Raw genomic sequence first — 22,178 nt, forward strand, 5'->3', positions numbered from 1 at the left:
AAACATTTTTTTCAAATTTATGTTCATACTTGTTCCGGGTTTAAAAGTTCAAATGAATAAACAAAAAAGACTGAATAAAATCCAGCCCTGCAGGGATCTCGAACGTCAGGATTTGCATGTTTAAGATGAACTCTCAACCACACCGCTAAAAAGACTCGCTCTTGGGTTACGCTCTTATATTGTACCATTTCTGTTTACATACGTAACGTTGAATTCAGTGCCCTTGAATTTTCAATTTTTCGGTTCGTCACAAAAATAAATAAATAAACCAGCCGAACGGTTTTCAAACACCGTTGATTATAATTATGTACGGGCATTTTACACACACGGCACAAATAACACTGGTATGGCAATAAAAAAACACACATAAAAAACGGAATCTTTAAAGACCGTCCAAAACGGAAAAACTTAAAATGTTGCAGGCTCGGTTTGATCAAGTCTGTTCATGGACGGTAGTGATAACTGCAAGCTACCGTTAATGTCCCCTAAAACCGGCTTAAGCAGAGTTTAACATTAGAACGTGACAATGATGAACTTTTAAAGTAAGAAACATCCGCGGTGGAATCTTTTATATCACACTTTCATGTCATACCATAAAAGCGGGTATGGTCTCCAAGTAAAAAAAGTGTGCCTTAAACGAAAAAAAAAATTGAAGCATCTTTTGTTATGTGCGGGTCGACTTTTGCACCCGGCGCAAATAATACTGATGTCATAATAAAAAGAAAACAAGAAATGTCGAACGACACATATACTCCCCCCTTTCTAGCCCTTGATTTACACCATTGGTAATTTTGTAATAAAAACTTGCCATAAATGGGTACATGGAAGTGTTCAATTATGGAAAAAAGAAAAGTAATGAAGACTTTGTGATAAATAGTTTTCAATATAATGAGACATTAAAGGCCCCTGTGACCTAGAACTTTGAACTAGTGATCCAAAATCAATAGGGGTCATCTAATAGTTATTACCAATCAATATTAGAAATATGAAGACTTTGTGATAAATAGTTTTCAAGATAATGAGCAGAAACCATACTAACATTCAAGAACCCTGTGAACTTTACCTTTGACCTAGTCACCCCAAAATCAATAGGGTCACTTACTAGTTATGACCAACCAGTATGTGAAATATGAAGACTTTGTAATAAAAAATCTTCAAGATAATATGCCGAAACCATTCTGACACTAAAGGCCCCTGTGATCTTGACCTTTGATCTAGTGACCCCAAAAGCTATACGGGTCATCTGTTGGATATGATCACTTTGTGAAATATGAAGACTTTGTGATAATTATCTTTAAAGATAATGAGCTGAAACCATTCTACCATACAATGACCCTATGACCTTTGACCTGGTGACCCAAAATCAATAGGGGTCATCTACAAGTTAAGACCAATCAATATGTGAAATATGAAGACTTTGCGATGAATTGTAACCAAGATAACGAGCGGAAACGATTTTAACATTTGAGGTCTCTGTGACCTTGACCTTTGACCCCAAAATCACAAGGGGTCATCTACTCGTTATGACCAATTAATATGTGAAATATGAAGACTTTGTGAAAATGGTTACCAAGATAATAAGCGGAAATCATATTACCATTCAAGGACCCTGTGACCTTGACCTTTAACCTAATGACCCCAAAGTCAATAGGGGTCATCTACTACTTATGAACCATCAATATGTGAAATATGAAGTCTTTGTGATTTATACGTTTTAAGATTATCAGTGGAAACCAATCTGACATTTAAGGCCCCTGTGACCTTGATCTTTTACCTAGAAACCCCAAAATGAATAGGGGTTATCTACAAGTAATGACCAATAAATATGTGAAATATGAAGACTTTGTAATGAATACTTTTCAAGATAATCAGCAGAAACCATTTTGACATTTAAAGCCCCTGTGACCTTGACCTTTGACATAGTGACCCCAAAATCAATAGGGGTCATCTACTAGTTATGATTAATCAATATGTGAAATATAACAACTTTGTGATGAATTCTTTCCAAGATAATCAGCGGAAACCGTTCTGACATTTAAGACCCCTATGACCTTGACCTTTGACCCCAAAATCAATAGAATTACTTATGGCCAATCACTATGTGAAATATGAAGACTTTGTGGTGAATACTTTTCAAAATAATCAGCGAAAAGCATTTTAACATTTAAGGCCCCTCTGACCTTGACCTTTGACATAGTGACCATAAAGTCAATAGTGGTCATCTACTCATTTAGACCAATCACTATGTGAAATATGAAGACTTTGTATGAATATTTTTCAAGATAATCAGCGGAAATCATTTTCACATTTAAGGCCCCTGTGACCTTGACTTTTGACCATTGACCCCAAAATAAATAGAGGTCATCTATTAGTTATGGCCGATCACTTTGTGAAATATGAAGACTGTGTAATGAATATTTTTTAAGATAATCAGCGGATACCATTTTGACATTTAAGGCCCCTGTGACCTTTGGCCTAGTGACCCCAAAATCAATAGGGTGCATCGACTAGTTATGACCAATCACAATGTGAAATATTACAACTTTGTGATGAATACTTTTGAAGACAATGGGTTTATTCAGGGACCCCTCCCCCCCCCCCCCGAAAAAAAACAACAAAAATAAAAAACAACAAAAACAATACCATTTATTGGAGTGATACAGTTATTTTTTTAAAATAAAATATAATATGTGTTGACAATAAGACAGTGACAATCCAACAGGCAAAGTGAATCCTCAAAAAATCTCAAATACTAATAGAATGACATTTTTTCCTTGATAACGGCAATTACAAAAAAAAAAATCTAGTAGATTGTACTGTAAAGTTAATTAAAAGATTAGAGTCCTTAAATTGGTGGAGTTGGTGGGTTACTACTTGACTCCTGGCTAACGTCTGCATCATCTTCAAATCCTCGTCTGTCCAACAACTTTGGTGCTTTAGGCGTGCACAGGATGTAAAAGCAGTTTGAGTACCAGCTACCCTGGCTGAATGGGTTAATGTTATTAGCAAATGTGTCTTTTAACGATTCGTTCGTGGTTTCTTCTCGGCAAACAAGTCGTGTATGATAAACAACAAGACATAAAAGTCCGGTTAACAGTATTAGTAAGCAAAGGATTCCTTCAATTACACTGGGTATTGACTTCATAAAAGCTTCGTTGATTGGATATTCTTGTGCCCGGAAAGAGATAACTGCCACGTTACAACCAATCACATAACATGACAGCACGGTCGCTATAATTAACAAAATAAAGTAATGTTTATAATTTCTTTTTCCGATGCAATTGGAGAGAAATGGGCAGTGGTGATCGAACCTTTCCACACAATTATCACAGACACTGCAATGGGATGACCTGGGCGGTCTGTAGATCTTACACGTTCTGCAGTATTGCTGCTGGAATACTCTTCCTTTGATATCTGTTTCCGTGTAACGCGACCCGTTGTCGTCTGTTTTGTAGTTAATTTCTTCCTGTTTTTGGGGAGGCTATGCCGACCCAATGTTAATAACTGTCTGTCAAATCTTACTGCCGCGGTAATCAGGTCAAAAAATAGTACCTTGATTTTTTCTAAGATGACTCATCACTCATCACAGACATTTACAATATGAAAATATTTTCATTCTTTAATTTCATATCTGCAATTTGTAAAGATAATAATTCTCTGAAAAATTCTTGATTTTTGTTTAAATCACTACTCCGTGACGTCATACTGCCGCGGTAATCAGGTCAAAAAATAGTACCTTGATTTTTTCTAAGCTGACACATCAATCATCACAGACATTTACAATATGAAAATATTTTCATTCTTTAATTTCATATCTGCAATTTGTAAAGATAATAATTCTCTGAAAAATTCTTGATTTTTGTTTAAATCACTACTCCGTGACGTCATACTGCCGCGGTAATCAGGTTTAGGCATACGTACGTCTGTAATAAATAGTTCTGGTATGAAAACCCTTCAAAATAATAACTTTATCCATATTTTTTTAACAAAAAGCATAAATGAAAATTTATAAGTAAATGCTTTAATTCAGTGGCAAATATTCTTTATTATTTTTGATAACAATTTTCCAATTACTACGCAGCGACCAACTGTTTACGACGGGTCATTAACTAGAACGTTGCAACTACGTATTCTCAATATCATGCATGTTCTTTTGTTGTTATAAACTATTAATAGTCCTTAATATTTTTTAAAGACAAATAATTGTAAACTGTCGCTTACATCAGAGACATGGATCATGCTTGCGTGATAACTAAGGAAAACTAACTTATTTGTACACCCCAGGAGGCTGTACACGGAAAAACGCTCATAAACCGCTAAATCATATAGCTGTTTAGTAAATATTTTGCATACATTTAACTAAAAATTCACTGATGGTGATGAACATATAGTTTAAAAATTATATTCTTTAACCATTATCGCCGAAAAAAAAACTATTTAACTACAAAACCCCTAAGGACCTCCGACAAAATTCCAGCACAATATTACATTTTACATTAGCAAAATAAAAAAAGCAATACTTATATTTTCATCTTACATAATTCATTAATCAAACTTTTAACATAAAAGTATCTTTGGTAATTGACAGATCCCTACTCTGATCTTTTATTTGTATAGGAATAAATTTAAACATGTGCTCTTTTGTTTAGGAATATTTTGTAGTGAAAGTCTTATATATTCACTAATCTCATAATTAGAATTAGACAGGTCAGGAATTTATACAAACAGTTGTTTAATTAACTATGCTCATTTTAATCCCAATAGAAACATTCAAATATTTGTGGTAAAAAACATGACCAAAGTACCTTGTAGTCGTTTACCCGGTGGTGATCCCATTAAACTGATTATAGATTCGAATTGATTAGAAAACACAAATAGAAACATGTGTTTCCGTACAACAAAATCGGAAGTAAAGTGAACAGTTAATTGACAGAAATATGTGGTCAAATATGTTTTAACAAGGAAATAATTATTTCAGAGAAAGACGCAAAGATCAGTATGACCCCGTATTGTGTAATTAGAAAGTTTATTCAATTCTAGGGCATACATCATAATTTGATTGTCCATTTGTAATAAAATTCAATTTTTCAATACAGATTATGAGATACATAAAAAATATTAAAGAATAAGAAGCTTTAATTAAAAAACAAAAGAACAAAAACAAAAAAAACCGCATACATATACACATTACTTACAGTCGAGCATCGGGAAGTCATTAACATATCTTACGAAACTTTAATTTGAAACCGAAATTTGCTCGCGCTGAAGTGATAAATGTTTATTTGAAAAATAAAAAAAAGAACTTTTATGGTTGTGTTCTAAAAATAATGGGCGGCATAAGAGGAATTTCTTATTCATTTTACAACACTTGAAAAATTACTACAGAAAATGTGTTGTTGTTTTGTTTTCAACAAAAGTGTGTGTGTTTTAAGTTTATTTATACTCGGCGCCGGAATAACCATATGTCCGAGATTATAGCATCTGGGACGTCTTTTTCAAGCAGATTCTTCCTGGAAGCCCATTCTTCGTTCTTTGGTGGTAAAGGAGACGACAATACCGTCAAGGCATCAACTTTCTGACTGACGACAACAAAAACGGCATATATTAGCGCCAAACCTCCAGAGTAAGTCACGACAGGTCAACCAATCACCTCTGGTACTTATGATGACTTGACTATGACCTTCCGTGTGCCTTCTCCGCGACGTGCACGCCTCTGGAGGTATTTGGAGAAGTTTCAACAAAAACTTCCAAAACACGCCATTTATAACACCATTCATAGCACTGACGGCTTCGATGTTCTCATCTATTTGCGGGAAATGGTCGACAGGGAAAACCCTACGTAATAACCGCACACCCTGTTAACAACAGATTTTCCGCAGTATATATTTCAAGCTAGTGAGGTTTAAAAATACACGTAGAATCTATCGATTAACTACCATAAGTTGGTTGAGTGTTGAGTGTTGGCGGTAAAAAAAGAAGATATAACTGAATCTGAATCTGAATCTGATTGTGTACACTGCAGAACCTTCCGGTATGTACGCAGCGGGAGAGAGGAGCTAAGTAATTTAGTAGCACTGTTGGAGAGCTGTTTTAAAGCTCTGTACTGTCTCTGCGCACACAACGGCACTGTCTAAATTATTCCAATCACCAATAGTCTTAGGAAAGAATGAATGTTCAAATTGGTCACTTTTTGAGATAATAGGTTTATAGCACTTTTTATGGTTTATAGCTTGTTTTTCTACAATGTTTTTAGTTATGTAATTGTCTAGTTTCTTAGGTTTAATTAGGCGTTTACCACGAATAGGGGTCAGATAGGTATCGGTGGGCATGGCTGGCACCAGCCCCTCAGCCACCTTGAAGAAGAATGTCAATCGTGCCATTTTCCTTCTGTCTTGTAATGGAGATAGCTCAAGTTGCTTCAACATCTTGGTAACGCAGCCTTGATCTCTTGATTTGTAATCTCCAGAAATAAATCTAGCAGCCTTCCGTTGGATCGACTCAAGCTTGTCTATATCTTTCTGTAGGAATGGGTCCCATACAATTGAGCTGTATTCAAGAGTGGATCTAACAAGGGATAAGTAGGCTGTTTTCCTGATAACTTCCTGATCAATTTTCACTTAGGTTGATTCAGTTTTGAATAAGCTTTGCAGAGATGTATTTTTTTCAAGAAATATTTAGCTTTAATATTATCCGACGCCGTCAGTAATGAAATGGGATTAATTTTCTGAAACGTGATTTTATTCAAGATTTGCTTCTGAAGAAGACAACCTTCTGTCCGTAGAGCATGAATGTTAATACTCATCACAAGACAGTATCTTATTGATCTCAATTATGGTACATCTAAACGTGTATAATTTTTATGTTCAATAAAAATGTTGCATCACTTGCAGCTGTTATTATCAGTCAATAATATTAAAATGACATAAAATATTTATGATGAACAGTCCAAAAATATTTTGATACGGAACCGTCAGTTGTAAAATGTTATTGTTATCTGATAATGAACAGTCGTCATACTTGCTGGTATGTCATTTATTATTGACAGTTTAGGTTTTTCAAAATTTGCATGATTAACAGTCCGAATGTAGACCTTAATTAAATGTTCTGGAATATTAACAAAATGAATAGTCAACCTCATTAACCATATATAATATGAATGGTTGAACACAACAGTAAGGATAAATAGCGCAATGTGCATATCTTTTTATTTTGGTAGCATATTTTAAGCAAAAAGAAAAGAAACTATAAGTCTGAAACATTCTCTCATAGCCTCCCCATCAGTACATTCAGTGCTTTGATTCGATATCGTAAGCGGTGGCTCGTGGTAAAATTCCGGGGTCAGTAAAAGCGGTCACGTTAAACAATACCAGCATAAGAAGAAAGATGGGCACCCCTAAAGCTGGAACCACTGGGCTTACTCTTTTTGATAGATACACGCTGTCGAAGCTGAAAAACAGCCCTCCTAAAATAGAAACAATTAAAAATCTAATTATTAAAATATGAACAACAACGATGATATATATTGATTTACGTTGAAAAATAAAATTTACATATGACAATTTGAAGTGAAAAACCTTGTCAGTCAAATGGAAATCTTTCTATATAGTCACACCAGTCATTTATGCACATTTTTACTGCTAAATTTATGTTGTTATTTTGACAGTTTACTTGTTTCTCTCCTATTAAATAATATTATGCATCTTATAGACTAGTACCATCAAACAGAGATTATACTACATAGCAGAAAGGGTACGTATGTTCCGAGAAGTAGTGGTAAATTAAATCTGATAGGTTTTACAAAACAACAATAATACTGTCGAAATATAGTGCATTTAATCACGATAAATAGTCGTTCAAAAACTAATTTGATGAAGCAAAAAGACGGATAGAAACCTTTAATTAAGTGAATTATTTTGTGGGAATGAATATCGTATTGATTTGAATTAATAGTTTAAAAGTAATGCCTTAATTGATGTGAGGTTTCACTGCCCATGTTAGCCATTTTGAAACTTGTTACCCTTCGTGTAGTCTACATACATATTACACGTACTATATTAAGTTCCTTCAGTGATTTAAATGACAATTCACAGATGATAGTTAAATTTTTAAAAAATCGATAATTAAGTAAATCACGGGACATCACAAGTTATAAACGCAATATAACCATTATAAATTAGAAAAATATCGGTCTAGGAGTTATTAAACACCGGTTGTTTGTTTTAATGTGTAGGAATTGACCACGAAGGCCGCAACCCGTACTATTATAATACAATAATACCTATGATCAAGATCAAGGCGAGAGTGATCAGGTATCCGGTGCTATCAGGTCCACGGATATATCTTCCTTTACAACAGAATTTATTCCCTCCGGAGAACACCTCCCATTTTCTCGGACGTTTCGTTTTACCTGTAAAATGTTAAGAGATTACTAAAATAGTAATTGGAAACCGTCATATTACTGTAAGTCGTACAATAAGTTACTTTTATGAAAAACAGACTCATTTTCAGCGGGATTTAGTAGCACATATTAAAGGGACTCAACTCATGACACGATTGGACTGGAAATAATTTTTCGAGATTAATGTTCCCTTTGATGGAGATCAAACTCCAAATAGGAAAGCGTCTCAAGGCTTTTCACTCAAATCGGGATATGTATAACATAAAAATAGCATTTTCAATTTCTGTTTATGTTTCTTAATAATCAATTTGCATATCTTTCATTTTTAAGTGCCCTAGCTGGTCAATATGAATTTTATATTTTTATGTATTAGGCTTTTGGGTCTCATTTGAATTCCTTTAACTGAAATCATACCAATATTTGTGAAAATTGAAATTCTTTAACTCATGTTACTTTCTGATGAATAACATAAAATACAGGTTCTATGAATAAATTTAAGTTCCATACCTTTCGAATTTGTTTCACTTTGGCAGTTGCTGGAGCTCTTGGTGTAACAATCATTTCTGGGCAACATGGTCTCGTCTAGAATTTGAAGGGTAACATCCTTAGGTGTGACAATAACCGCCACAACTTGGTTATGAGAAGGCTTGCATTGGCATAAAGAAGACTTTAATTTGTCTTGGCTATGGGATGACTATCTCACCTTGGCCATGGACAGATTGTCCTGTCTCTCCTTGAGTTTTGGGAGACTTTGGCTCTTTAAAGTCTTCCATTCGTAATTCGAGTCATTTCTGTAACAGAAGAAAGAAAGATATACTGCAAGCTACTAGTTTAGTATTGTAAAACAAAAATTAAAGTTACTTTAAATCGGAACAAGATATTAATAAGTCAGGGGAAAAACAAACAAAATAAAGTAACTATGCATTATATCAAGTGATATAAAATATTTGATATTTATTGTATTGTCGCAATGACCATTGGAATTTTTTAAAACACAAACAGGTTACAGTTCAGAAAAATAAAAAAATCAACAATTGTATGCATTGATCTCCAAGAATGACCTTGATTTTGAAGTCATGAACTTGGTTCTGGTTTGCGGCACACAAACATTCATACAGCAGACATCATAAACAACCATTGTGATAATTAAAATAAGAACAATATTCATTTTTTTTTTTGCAAATAATGTCATTAAATTTCTGTTTTCACTAAAAAAAGTCAGAGTATTCATGCCATGTATGTTGTCATATATTTTTTTCTTTTTAAAATCAAATAAAGAAAATTAGCAGAATAACATGAAAATTTGTCTTAATTCAAGAAAAAAAATGCATATTTGTACGAAATGAAAACCCTGGGCAAAATCGTTGGGACTGTAGTCGTTGCATATAATTTATTACTTGAACTAACACAGGCTACCCGATTGACTGATGCACATCTCTAAATCCATGATCTATTTATCTCCGATTTTATGGGAATACAAACAAGTAATTCCAGGTATTTGTATTACGAATGAAATAAAAATACTCACTAAGTATGTTTTCTTTTGGTAGCGTTTTCAAAAGCTATACTGATTCTGGTTGACGTAAACGACGTCTCTAAGTAACGACGTCATGCGTGACAAGGGACGTCACTCTTTAAATAATAATTGCGTTGCAGGGGACGTAATTTTGATCTATACTGCACAGTATATATGCATGAGGGCTAATTGTATCTTAACTGAAAAGTATAACAAAAATTACCGGATCTTATCTTTTTTATTTCATTTTATGTATACTTTATAAAATGCGTGAAGATACAAAGCGTAAAATTGTAATTGGGTTTTGCGTCGCACCAACACTGAAGAGGTCAAATGGTATCTTTCCACCTTTACTGGTGTCCCTCCATGTATCACGTGCACCTAAGTAGAAGCTCAAATATTTCATAAGGTAATTGGATAGCTTCTACACACGAAGCTATCAAATGTCCCTAGCGGGATTCGGAACCAAAGTGATGAGGGGGAAGTGGTTTGAAGATAACGACCTAAACTTTCTTTGGTTACTGATAGTACTATCATATAACAAATTCTGTTCATTAAGTGGACATGCATATAACAACTCAGAGGATTGAGGAGACCACCGTAACAAATTGCCTTCATTGAGAGGCAGCCGTCTAACAAACCCTGAGCATTGATTAGACATACCTATATTATATTGGACATACCTATATTCACGGTAGGGAATCACGTGACTTTTACGGTTACGCGTACAGACAATATGGCGGCCTAAAAACCTCGCTTCACATGTGTTTTTCAGGTAATTCTTTTATTATATCCCTTTTACTTACAAACAAGACCTGTTGCAGCCTACGCGGAATAAAGAATTGTTGCCGCCTATACCTTTGTTTCCAACCCTGTACTCATAGCTTTTACAAACACTCAAAATTTCAACAGAAATTTTCAATGTGAACAATTATATTTCGGGTAACATTCACGCAAAATTTGTATTTTTTATGAATTTGATTAAACTACATCGAGTTAGCAAAGTTAAAAATGTTCATAGAATTTCTTTATTTGAAAATATAAATATTAGGCATATTAAATGTTGACTGGTCATTTTCTATTCCAATACATGAGAGAAAAATGTTTTGGGTAACTCACACGCGTATTTTTATTGTTGATAACTCCCACGCAATGTTTTATGGGCAAGCATTATCTATGCAGGTTATAGCATATATATTGATGTCCTTGGCAATTTATGATTTTACAAGCCATATAGCCTTTTTGAAATTTATTTATCATATTATTGTAACCTATAAGCAGATGAAGTGTTGTTCGCCCCATATAATTTACGCCCAAGACGATTCGTCAATTTAGCTGTATTAATTTTATATCTTAGTGATAGTAAAATTAAATGTGAAACAGAATTAGTTTGAAAAATACATTAAATCCATTGCATTATCAAAACAAATATTGATAAACTGTAGAGGTTAAATAATAAAGATGAGAGTTAAATTTTAAGTTTAATTGCCGTGAATTTATAGGGAATAATAAGTCTATATTCTAGATCCTGGTCCTGGCTGAAATTTAGAGTATTACAGCTGTAGCTTCTATACCATTAATATAATATGGAAATGACTGTTCTTGGGAAAATGCTGACGTAACTGATGGGAGCAGTTTTTCTTACCAATCATAGGTCATACTTAAATAGCTTCTTTTTAAAAAGTTTTTGTTGTTTTTTGTACATAATTTACTGTCAATATGAAACTTCAGCTGTATCTTAATTTCTATGCTTTTTTATTATGTAAATCTTAGAAGATAAAACAAATCACTAAATTGATTTATTATATATAATTTGAGATTGATCAAGTCAATTTTAACTAGTAACTTCTTATTTTATTTGCAGAAGCAGTAGAAGTATTCAAACACCATCATGAAACACTTAAGACATACCCAGAGAGCTCTAGAAGAAGTACTAGTGGTAGATTGGAACAGACTGTAGCTTAATTGTTAAACTAAAAGGACTTCTTAAATCGTTTGAATTTAAGCTACACTTGAACTGTAGTTTTGAAATAAAATAACGGAAGTATTTAATAGTGTCTTGATTTTTTGTTAAACTCTGTTATAGTACTTTGCTTTATATTAGAATTAAAGTATGTTGAAATGACATTGAAACTTCAACGTTGAACTTCAACGTTTTTAAACTTTCAAATTCGAACATAAATTTAACGTTATTTCAACGTTGAAATCTGACCATACTTCAACGTTATTCACCGTTGATGTGCCTGCTGGGTTACTTCTATCAAGGACCTAGTGGCGGTATTTTTAATATTATTCAAAGTTCTATGAAAGTTTGATGCTAAATGCATCATTCATGATTTTTTTCAATCAATATCTAGGCTTTAATCTGTATTAATATTGCCTGCACATAAAATATTGCGTGGGAGTTATCAACAATAAAAATATGCATGGGAGTTACCCAAATCATTTTTCTCTCGTGTAATGGAATAGAAAATGACCTGTCAACATCTTACATGCCTAATATTTACATTTTCAAATAAAGAAATTCTATGAACATTTTCTCTATGCTAACTCGGCGTAGTTTAATCAAATTCATAAATAATACAAATTTTGCGTGAATGTTACCCGAAATATAATTGTTCATATTGAAAATTTCTGTTGAATTTTTGAGTGTTAATAAAAGCTATGAGCACAGGGGTGGAACATAAGATATAGGCGGCAACAATTCTTTATTCCGCGTAGGCTGCAACAGGTCTCGTATGTAAGTAAAATGGATATAATGAAGAATTATCTGAAAAACACATGTGAAGCGAGGTTTTAAGGCCGCCATATTGTCTGTACGCGTAACCGTAAAAGTCACGTGATTCCCTACCGTGTATATTAATATAACTCTATTCATAAACGTCGAGCATTGAGTCGTCAACCAAATCAAAAACTCTGTTCATTAAGTTGACAACCGTGAACAAATTTAATTCATTGAGTTGACAACCATATAGCAAATTCTGATCATTGAGGTACCAATTTTGTCCATTGAGGTGACAATCATATAACGAATTCTGTTCTTTGAGGTGACAACCATATAACAAATTCTGCTCATTCAGGTGACAACCATATGCTCATTGAGCTGACAACCATATAACAAATTTTGTTCATTGAGTTGACAACCATATAACAAATTCTGGTCATTGAGTTGACAACCATATAACAAATTCTGTTTACTGAGTTGACAACCATACTGAATACTGCTAGGAAACCAGTACTGTAGAGAATAACATGCTACTGTCTTTTGATATCAATTTTATCAGGCGAGGCTGATATGGGCTAGAAAAGCTTGATAAAATTGATATATAAAGTCAGTAGCATGTTTTTCTATTTATCATGTAACACATAAAAACTGTCAAAATTACAAAAAAATCATTCGCGGGAACCGATTTGAATAGAGTCGTGTACTATATTTAGAACATTTGGGTGACATGATTTCGATGTTTTTATTCAAGCAGGTACGTATATTAATAATATACGTACCTGATTCAAGATAATGTTTTAATTTATTTTCATTAATTTTTTAGTAGATCTACTTAAATATGATTTTATTGAATATAAAAGTCAGTAAATCACCTTTTTCAATATCTTTAAAAAAAGTAATTTATAAAAATATTGGAAGCACATGGGTTCGTAAAGGTCAATCTCGTAATCACGTGGTCAAACATTTTGGCAATATGGCGGCCAAGTGCCGAAATTTTTACCTATCGGAAACTATTAGGTAGTTTATGTTCGTAATAAGATTTTTATTTGTCCCATCCATAGGGCCTTGGCTTACTCAACATGTACTCAATATATATATTAGTTTTTATCGAGGGAAGGTATGCTTCACTTTACTTCATGACATGTTCGATGAATGAATACGAGCGTGTCAAATTCCTGGCACGATTATTGGTGGACTTTCCCTACGGGGTTGTCTTCAGCGTTCACGTCATGTCAAATGGCGGCCATTTTTTCTTTCGACTCGAGATTATTTCCTGTGATAAAAAATACTACAGAATGTAACACGATAAATTCTTACCTTTAAACATCGATCCAAAAAAATCCCTAAGAATCACATAAACTTTACTGCACTTTTTGTCTTGAATTGTCAAATTCAAAAGTTCACGATATTTTCAATCAATCAAAAGTCAAATAGGCAATCAAACACTAGCTACACAAACATGCGCCTTATTTAATTCACTTATTAAATAATAATCCGGCGAAATAAAGTAAACATAAATTTACGAGTTCTCAAAGAAAATCATCTAGCCTGCTTGTTATGATACATGTAAAAAGCTTCTAAAACAGAGACTCCTTGGGAGTCATAAAAGATGAACAATAAATTATTGAAACACACGTTTTTATGTTGTTTTTAAGCGGTTTTTTTTCAGATATGAATACAAGAATGCTAAAATGATATATTTGCTATTAAAACTGCAATGGCTTTCCATATAAATAACATTTTTACCAGTGCACCGGTAGCATGAAGTCTGTTTAACTACGTCATACAAAATGGTCGACCATTGTTTACATTCGCAATGAGCGAGAATTTCAGAGTAACAGAACTCTGTAATGTAATTTTAAGAGGATTAAATGTTAATGAAGTTGTTTTTTCCTTCTTTTTTTCAAGTCAGTAAATTTTTATATGAAAAACACCTTGTATAAAATATGTACACCGGTAACGTGGAGACCCGGGCTATAGTATGACGTGAACATCGATGATGTCATTTGCAATATAAATTATGACGTCACTTCATTTAGTTGGTGCTTAACTAATCGCTATTTATTTTATGCTTTTCAGTGGATTACTGATTTATCCGTGAAAATTATTTTGATAATTTCACAGTGAAAATTATCAAAATATAATTTCACACTTTTCAAAGACGAAACTACTTTTTTAAGATTTTCCCCATGTGGTACCTCAAATTTATCACATAAACCGCGGCGCAGGCGTGTAATAAAGCCATTTAATAATCAAAGCACAGAAGGCGCTGAATTTGTTTGGGTCTCAGAATGTCAGAAAGGTGAAGGTTGTGAGATTATAAACCAATTTGTTTTTGTATAGTGCCACCAATGCTTTCCAGTGTTTTAACTGTAGTAATTTGGCTATAAGACTAATTGCAACACTGATAGTCAATTCAATGTCTATTTGACTTAAAAAATGAGTTGCCTCAATTCGGTTTTATAACTCCAGACCTCTCGATACATAAGCGAGCGTACAAACCACTCCGCCACGGTGAAGTTATATGTAAACGGTCTGAAGAAAACCATATTTTTCTAAATTAGGGTTTGTAACTCTTATAATTTCGACGCTAAACCTGTTGTTAAACACAGATGTAAATAATCATGGAGCTTACTGTAAGCATGTATATCTATAAAGAATGAAACAATATTAGAAATCTTCGACCATTCGGGAACTACTTTGCTTGAAAATTAATGCGCCTGTCATTTGACAATCTTTACGCATTGATCTCCCCTGAATTTTTCGGCGTTAGTGTACATATAAAGGGAAGCAACCGCTTCAAAAAAGTGGACTACTTTAGGCATTTGCAATTAACAGCATTAGGCTCTGAAATTTCGCTACCATTATTTGTTTGGTCTGACGACCCAAACAAATAAAAACGATAATTACACTACTGTAATAACACTTTGACGTGACGTCATTTGCGCTATATAGAAACATAGCGTTAAAGCGCGCTAATGTTAGCGTTACACTATAAACGCGCCATTGAAAAATAACTCATTTCAACAGTTTAGTGTTCTTAGTTTATATATGTGATAAAAAGATTATTATATTTACTAAATTTATTGAACGAGTTGAATAAAACAATATTATGCTCGCCAGAGGCTCGCATAATATTATTTTATTCAACTCGTTCAATAAATTTAGTATTAAACTACACTCATTTAATTAATATCCTCTATTTACTTTTGCTGACAATTCTGACAATGTCAGGCTGTTTAATGAAAACGCAAAGCTGAAATTTATAAATAACTTAAATGTCAAAAGTAATAAAAAGAAGAAAACTTACTTTTATTCATTCAAATTCCAATTACCAAATTTCGTCTCTAAATTTTTTTTGTTTCATTTTTACAGTCTGAAAAATACATGTTCGTGAAGTTAGCCAGACAGCCGGAACAAAATTTTATTTCGTCCGGCTGTTCCGGCTTCTCCGGCTAGCCAGAGAATATACAGTAAAACCTGTGCAATAGACAATTGGTTAATTCCATAATGTAGTTTCAAATTATTTATCACTTCGATCTCTGGCTATTCCGGCTGGCAAGAATAACCAAAATGAAGGCTATTTAAGATGGAAAAATAATCCAGGCACAATTTTATGAATATTTGTGTCGTGCAAAGTGTGACCGTGGGTCCGCTGGCAAAGGTTCGCCGTCGGGAATGCTGTAGCATTTTGCCGACGTTGAGCCGAAGATCGTACTATACATGGTCATTTCAACTCGTATCTGGCCATTTCCGGCTAACCCCCGTGAGGCTCAGCCTCAATTGCACAGAACCCCATATGGTGGGAAGGTTAGGGAGTTTAACCGTGGGTCTGCTGGCAAAGGTGTGTCGGTCGGGAATACTTTGGTATTTTGCCGACGTTGAGCCGAAAATCGTACTATACATGGTCATTTCAACTCATATCTGGCCATTTCCGGCTGACCCCTGTGAGGCCTAGCCTCAATTGCCCAGAACCCCATATGGTGGGAAGTGTTATAAATGGTCATTCCAACTCATGTCTCGCCTATTTCGGCTGACCCCTGTGAGGTCCAGCCTCAGTTTCGCAGAATCTCATATATTTGGATGGTTAGGGGGACCGTGTGTTCGCTGGTTTATTTGTGTCTGCCAGAAATACTCTGGTATTTTGCTTACGTTTAGCCAAATATCAAAATATAAATGATCATTTTAGCTCATATTTTAACATTTTCCTTAAATGTCCCCTGTGATACCCAGAACCAATTCCACAGAATGCCATATAGTGGTGTGTTTATGGGGCTGACCGTGTGTTCGCGGGTATAGGTGTGTCCGTCAGGAATACTCTGGTATTTTGCCGACTTTGAGTCGAAAATACATGGTCATTTCAGCTCAAATCTTGCCCATTCCGGCGGACCCCATTCTCTTGTGATCCCAAGGTTCAGTTCAACAGAAACCCATAAACTTTTATTCTTAGGTACGAAAGACCAGTGGGGACATTTCAACTACATGAATCAAATACATGAACGATGTTATTTTATTTATGTTAAGCTAATCTTGTTAACCTTCTTTGTTTTTTTTTCCTTTAATTATTTGCTAATTTTCATTTTTTTAATATGATCAAAAAAAAATCATTACAGGCATATATTAAACGTGTACTTTGTTATTTGTGTAATTTTTCAATAACTATTTTTATGTGGTTTGTTACAATTTCGTCGAAGTGAAGAGCACCATGAACAAACTAAAAAGGAAAAATCAAGAATACAAAATCGATTTTTCAGAATTAAGAAGAATTCAAACGATGCTATATAGAGGACAGAAAGAAGGTGGGGTGGAGATAAACTACGGTAAAAACCCTTAATTAAGACAAACATCGTGACTGAACCAAAGTGGTCGTAATTCAGGGTTGGTCTCAATTGTGGATATTCTTATCATTGCTTAAATACTTTATGACCATGACTTTATAACCTACAAATACAATATTAAAGTATGTTATAATATTTAATCTGATTAGAGCTAAACAAATTTCTGAAGAAAAGCTAATACAGTAAAAACCCTCGATTTAGACCACCATCGGGACTGGACCAAAGTGGTCTTAATTGCGGGGTGGTCTTAATTGTGAATATTCTTATCATTTCTTACACACTTTATGACAATGGTCTATTTTAGTCATTTTGTTTGAACAAACAATATGTATCTTAACCTGCAAATACAATATAAAAAAAAGTTTATAATGTTACATCTGATGAGAAGAAAACATATTTCTGAAGAAATTAAATATCAAATTCTATTTAGCCTGATTTCAATATTAATTATTATATGATGTACAAAATTCATTCATCAAATAAAAAAATAAATTCTTCGCAAAATCGATATGCTTAAAGCAACATTAAACCACTTTAAAATCTACTTTCTCATCTTATTTCATACAATATCCCCCAAAATATAAGGTGTTTTTGACACCTTGTGAAATCAAGTGTCATGCCCAAGAACATTCAAGCAGATGATTACAACATAACAACAAATTTAAGGTCTAGGTGGGTGTTGACTTTAAATCAGTGGTCTCAATAGTGGGGTCAAATAAAAAACAAAACAAAGAATTGGGACTTAATTTGGTGGTCTTAAAAATGGATAAGCGGTCTTAATGCTGGATCATGTAACCATTGACATAAAGAACAGAAAATTCCGTTCTTATAAAAAATGGTCTTAATAGCGGGTTGGTCTTAATTCCGGGGTGGTCTTAAGTAGAGATTCTACTGTATAAAATTCCATTTGGTCTGATTTAAATATTAATTATAGTATGATGTGCATAATTCAACTATCATATAAGAAATGAATTCTTTACACATATAAATGTGCCGAAAGCAAAATTAAACCACAGTGACGCAAAACATTTACTTTCTCACCTTATTTCATATAATAACCCAATAACAGTTGTTAACACCGTCATGCCAAAGAGCATTCAAACAGAAAATAACAACAAATTTTGATTTATTACAGGTAGGTGTTGAGTTTAACATCAGTGGTCTCAATAGTGGGTTTAAAAAAAGATTAAAATAAGGAATTTGGGACTGAATCTGGTGGTTTTAAAAGTGGATAAGCAGGGTGGTCTTAATTCTGAATCATGTAACCATTGACATAAAGAACAGAAAATACCGTTCTTTTATTAAATGGTCTAAATAGCGGGATGGTCTTAATTCCGGGATGGTCTTAAGAACAGAGAAACTACTGTATGAAATATAATTTGCTTCGGATAGCCGGGCAGTTTGAACAAGGACAATATAAATATAAAAATATTCTAGAGAGTTGCCTGCTTTCATCAAACATTGTTCTATTTGATTCATCGTTATATAATTTAATATATGGGCATGGTGAATGCTCTATTCAATCATGAACAACCGCGTAATGCTCAGCTTTGATGTATCTAATTGACGTCGTCTCCCTTTAACGGACACCCCTATACCCGCGGACATCCAGTCAGACCCCCTAACCATCCCACCATATGCGGTTCTGCGGAATTGAGTCTGGTCCCCACAGGGGCCAGCCGGAATTGGCCAGATATGAGCTGTAAAGTACGACACGCCTATACCCGCGGACACCCGGACACACAATGCACTACACATAATTATATTCTTCAATCTGCTGTCGGATTTTTTTTTCATCTTATGTGGCCTTGATTTCTGTTTTTCTGGTTAGCCGTAATAGCCGGAGATCATTTGACATTACATTATGGAATTAGCCAATGGTCTATTGCACAGGTTTTACTGTATCATCTATGGCCAGCCTGTATAGCCGGAACCGGATACGGCTAGCCGAAGTATGCTTTATGCCGTATGCTTTATGAAAAGTTGAAAAGCAATGACAGCCATCAAGCCCGTAGAATAAGTAAACAACCCAGCGTTTCTGAGCCAGCTTCCAAGTTTTCCATTTTCCTAGCTGCTTTATGAATGTTTTCACATCTGTCAACACTTATTTTTTCTCTGTTACAATCCTCAAATAAGTTTTCTTTCTTTTAAAAAGGTGTATGACTAACAAATCCAAATGATATCCCTCTGAATCAAACACAATTATTTTCCTCCTGTGAAATACACAACTTCAAAAAATGGCTGCCGCTTACATTTAACAAAGACAGGTCTAAAATAAAATAGAGTGAAATAATCCCTAAAGAAAGCCAAACGCGGCAAAATTGAAAATGTTGCAGGCTCGGTTTGATTGAGCCTGTTCATGGACGGTACTGTCAAGTGCAAACTACCGTCCACGCCCCCCTAGCACCGGCTTAAGCAAAATTCAACATTTAACATAAACTGGTAAAATTTAGAATTTTGAAACATCCGCAGATGTGTTCATACGGCGGTTATCATGGAACCTTCAATGTGACACGTTAGTGCCATTCCATGAAAAGCGGCATATGGTCACCAAGTAAAAAAATGCGTGTGCCCTAAACGAGAAATCAATGGGCGGAACTAAATAAAATGGAAATTTGAAAGGGGATCTGAGGTTATGAAGCCTGAATATCACAGATATAACGTCCAAAGACAAAATTAAAAAGCAGGCCTCACTTCAACAGTATTCAAGTGAGGAATACTGGAACCACCCAACAAGAAAGATGCCGAATAGATAGAACTAAAATACCACAAGCGTGCTGAACGATCTTTAAGGATCGGAAATATAACATCCCTGACTTTTTACAGCCTCCACACGGCACAAACAACGCTGATGTGGCGATAAAAAAGAGTGAAATAAGAATCCCTAAAGAAAGCCCAACGCGGCAAAATTGATAAATTTCGCAGTAAGTAACAGAAATATGGATGGATGGTTGGACTTTTTCTCCTACAAGAATTGTTTGTTTTTATAATTAAAACAAGCGATCATTCATATTTTTTTAATAAAATGAATAATATCACCGTCATTTAACGTTGATTGTCGAACTTATTTTTTAAGCTCAAGACTTTTTGTATTTAATGAGAAATTCCGACTAAATGGGGCTCTCAATGGGGAAAACAAATTTTGATATTAACATTAATATTGTGGAAATTTCGTTTTAACTTGTTTTTAAGCATAAAATAAAAAGAAAATTTGTTTGTTTGTTGTGTAAGATGTAATTTTATTTCATCTCGTGAACTTTAAAACAGTATTCTCACTCGTGACTACGCCACTCGTGAGAATACTGTTTTTAAAGCCCACTCGATGAAATAAAATGTCATCTTACACGCAAACAAACAAATATCCTAGAGAATCTAATTTATTCGTAAATGAATTCGAAATCGATATAATAAATAAATAAATATCGCATCTTGATTCAAGACTTGTAAGGGTATGATTACATTGTAGAATTCACATGCTGATGAAAATGAGAATAAAAGTAATCGTAAAAAGTCCGTTAAAATGGGCGAGGCTTATTTTTGATATCAGGTTATATGATATCTGATATAAAAAAAAGTATTATCGGGCAGTTACCATAGCAGTTGCATGATAAATAACAAAGTCTGTTCATTGCGTTGACAACCATATAGCAAATTCTGTTAACTGAGTTGACAGCCATAAATAGAGGATATTGAATGAGTGTAAGTTCAACACTGAATTTATTGCACGAGTTGAATAAAATTATATTATGCGAGCCTCTGGCGAGCATAATATAGAGAATATTTGTTTGTTTTGCATGTAAGATTGAAATATATTTCACTGAGTGAAAACCAGATGCAAAATTTTCACGAGTGGCGTAGCCACGAGTAAAAATATAATAGCTGGTGTTCACGAATGAAATATATTTCAATCTTATATGTTAAACAAATAAATTTTCTTTTTATTTCATGCTTTTTAAGGGATTTTAAGTAGATCTATTTGTTACTGATTTTTCCGCGTTACGTCGCGCATTCTCCTTTATGACGTCATCAATCATGACGTCACATCATTGATCAGTTTCGAAATATAGTTCTTAACTTTCTCTTATTTTGTTACATTTTTAATATGATGTATAATGACACCGACTTTCTTTTCCTAAAGAAGCAACATTTACGTATGACGGCATTTATTTTTGTCTGTTATTACATTTAGTTATGATATTCTTTTCATCCGCATAGTCCGGCTACATAGAAAATTGTATTTTATAAATTTCACTAGTGGTTTATCAGAATATATACAGTAAACTTCACATATAGCGAACACGGTTATAGCGAACTTCCGGTTATAAGGAACAAAATATTTTGGCCCGAATTTTGCCCTTCTTTATTTAATGTAAAAAATACGGTTACAGCGAACACGGTTATAAGGAATTATCGCTTATAAGGAACTCATTTTTTAGTCCCAATGCCATAAAAAGTACAGAAAATTGCACTTTTATAACGAACTCCAAAATATCGGCTATCTGTAAACAAATCATTCATTTTCTACTTTCATTTTCATCGGCACAGATTAAAACTTGGCCGAATGTAGCGGATATATTAGGAACAAATAATGACGATGACAGTCAATCTTTCGAAGACGAGATATATTTAGATGATCTGCCGATTGTGTCAAAAAATTAAGCTATAATTAATTGTTTGCACAAGATTAGGTCATACTTCGAG

General features: G+C 33.9%; 1 protein-coding gene and 1 long non-coding RNA gene across 2 annotated transcripts; both read right to left on the reverse strand.

Annotated features, from left to right (window-relative positions):
* Positions 1-2,845: 2,845 nt before the first annotated feature.
* On the reverse strand, positions 2,846-3,761 carry LOC132744354 (palmitoyltransferase ZDHHC9-like). The gene is made up of 2 exons (XM_060733041.1): positions 3,737-3,761; positions 2,846-3,231 (listed from the first exon to the last, which is right to left on the reverse strand). The coding sequence occupies exons 1-2, from the start codon at positions 3,759-3,761 to the stop codon at positions 2,846-2,848; spliced, it is 411 nt and encodes a 136-aa protein (XP_060589024.1).
* Positions 3,762-4,384: 623 nt separating this feature from the next.
* LOC132744353 (uncharacterized) lies at positions 4,385-10,531 on the reverse strand. Its single transcript, XR_009627685.1, has 4 exons — positions 9,927-10,531; positions 8,906-9,189; positions 8,279-8,407; positions 4,385-7,462 (listed from the first exon to the last, which is right to left on the reverse strand). It is a non-coding gene; the product is annotated as an uncharacterized LOC132744353 (long non-coding RNA).
* Between the last annotated feature and the right edge of the window lie 11,647 nt (positions 10,532-22,178).

Source organism: Ruditapes philippinarum, unplaced genomic scaffold (genome assembly GCF_026571515.1).
Source record: "Ruditapes philippinarum isolate M1 unplaced genomic scaffold, ASM2657151v2 ctg6182_1_1_1_1, whole genome shotgun sequence".
NCBI classification, from domain to species: Eukaryota; Metazoa; Mollusca; class Bivalvia; order Venerida; family Veneridae; genus Ruditapes; species Ruditapes philippinarum.

Coding starts and splice junctions, on each gene's coding strand:
- LOC132744354 (XM_060733041.1), bottom strand. CDS start 3,761: ATGTGTCAGCTTAGAAAAAATCAAG. Junction 3,232..3,736: donor TCAGCTTAGAAAAAATCAAG/GTACTATTTTTT, acceptor TGTTAATTATAG/CGACCGTGCTGTCATGTTAT.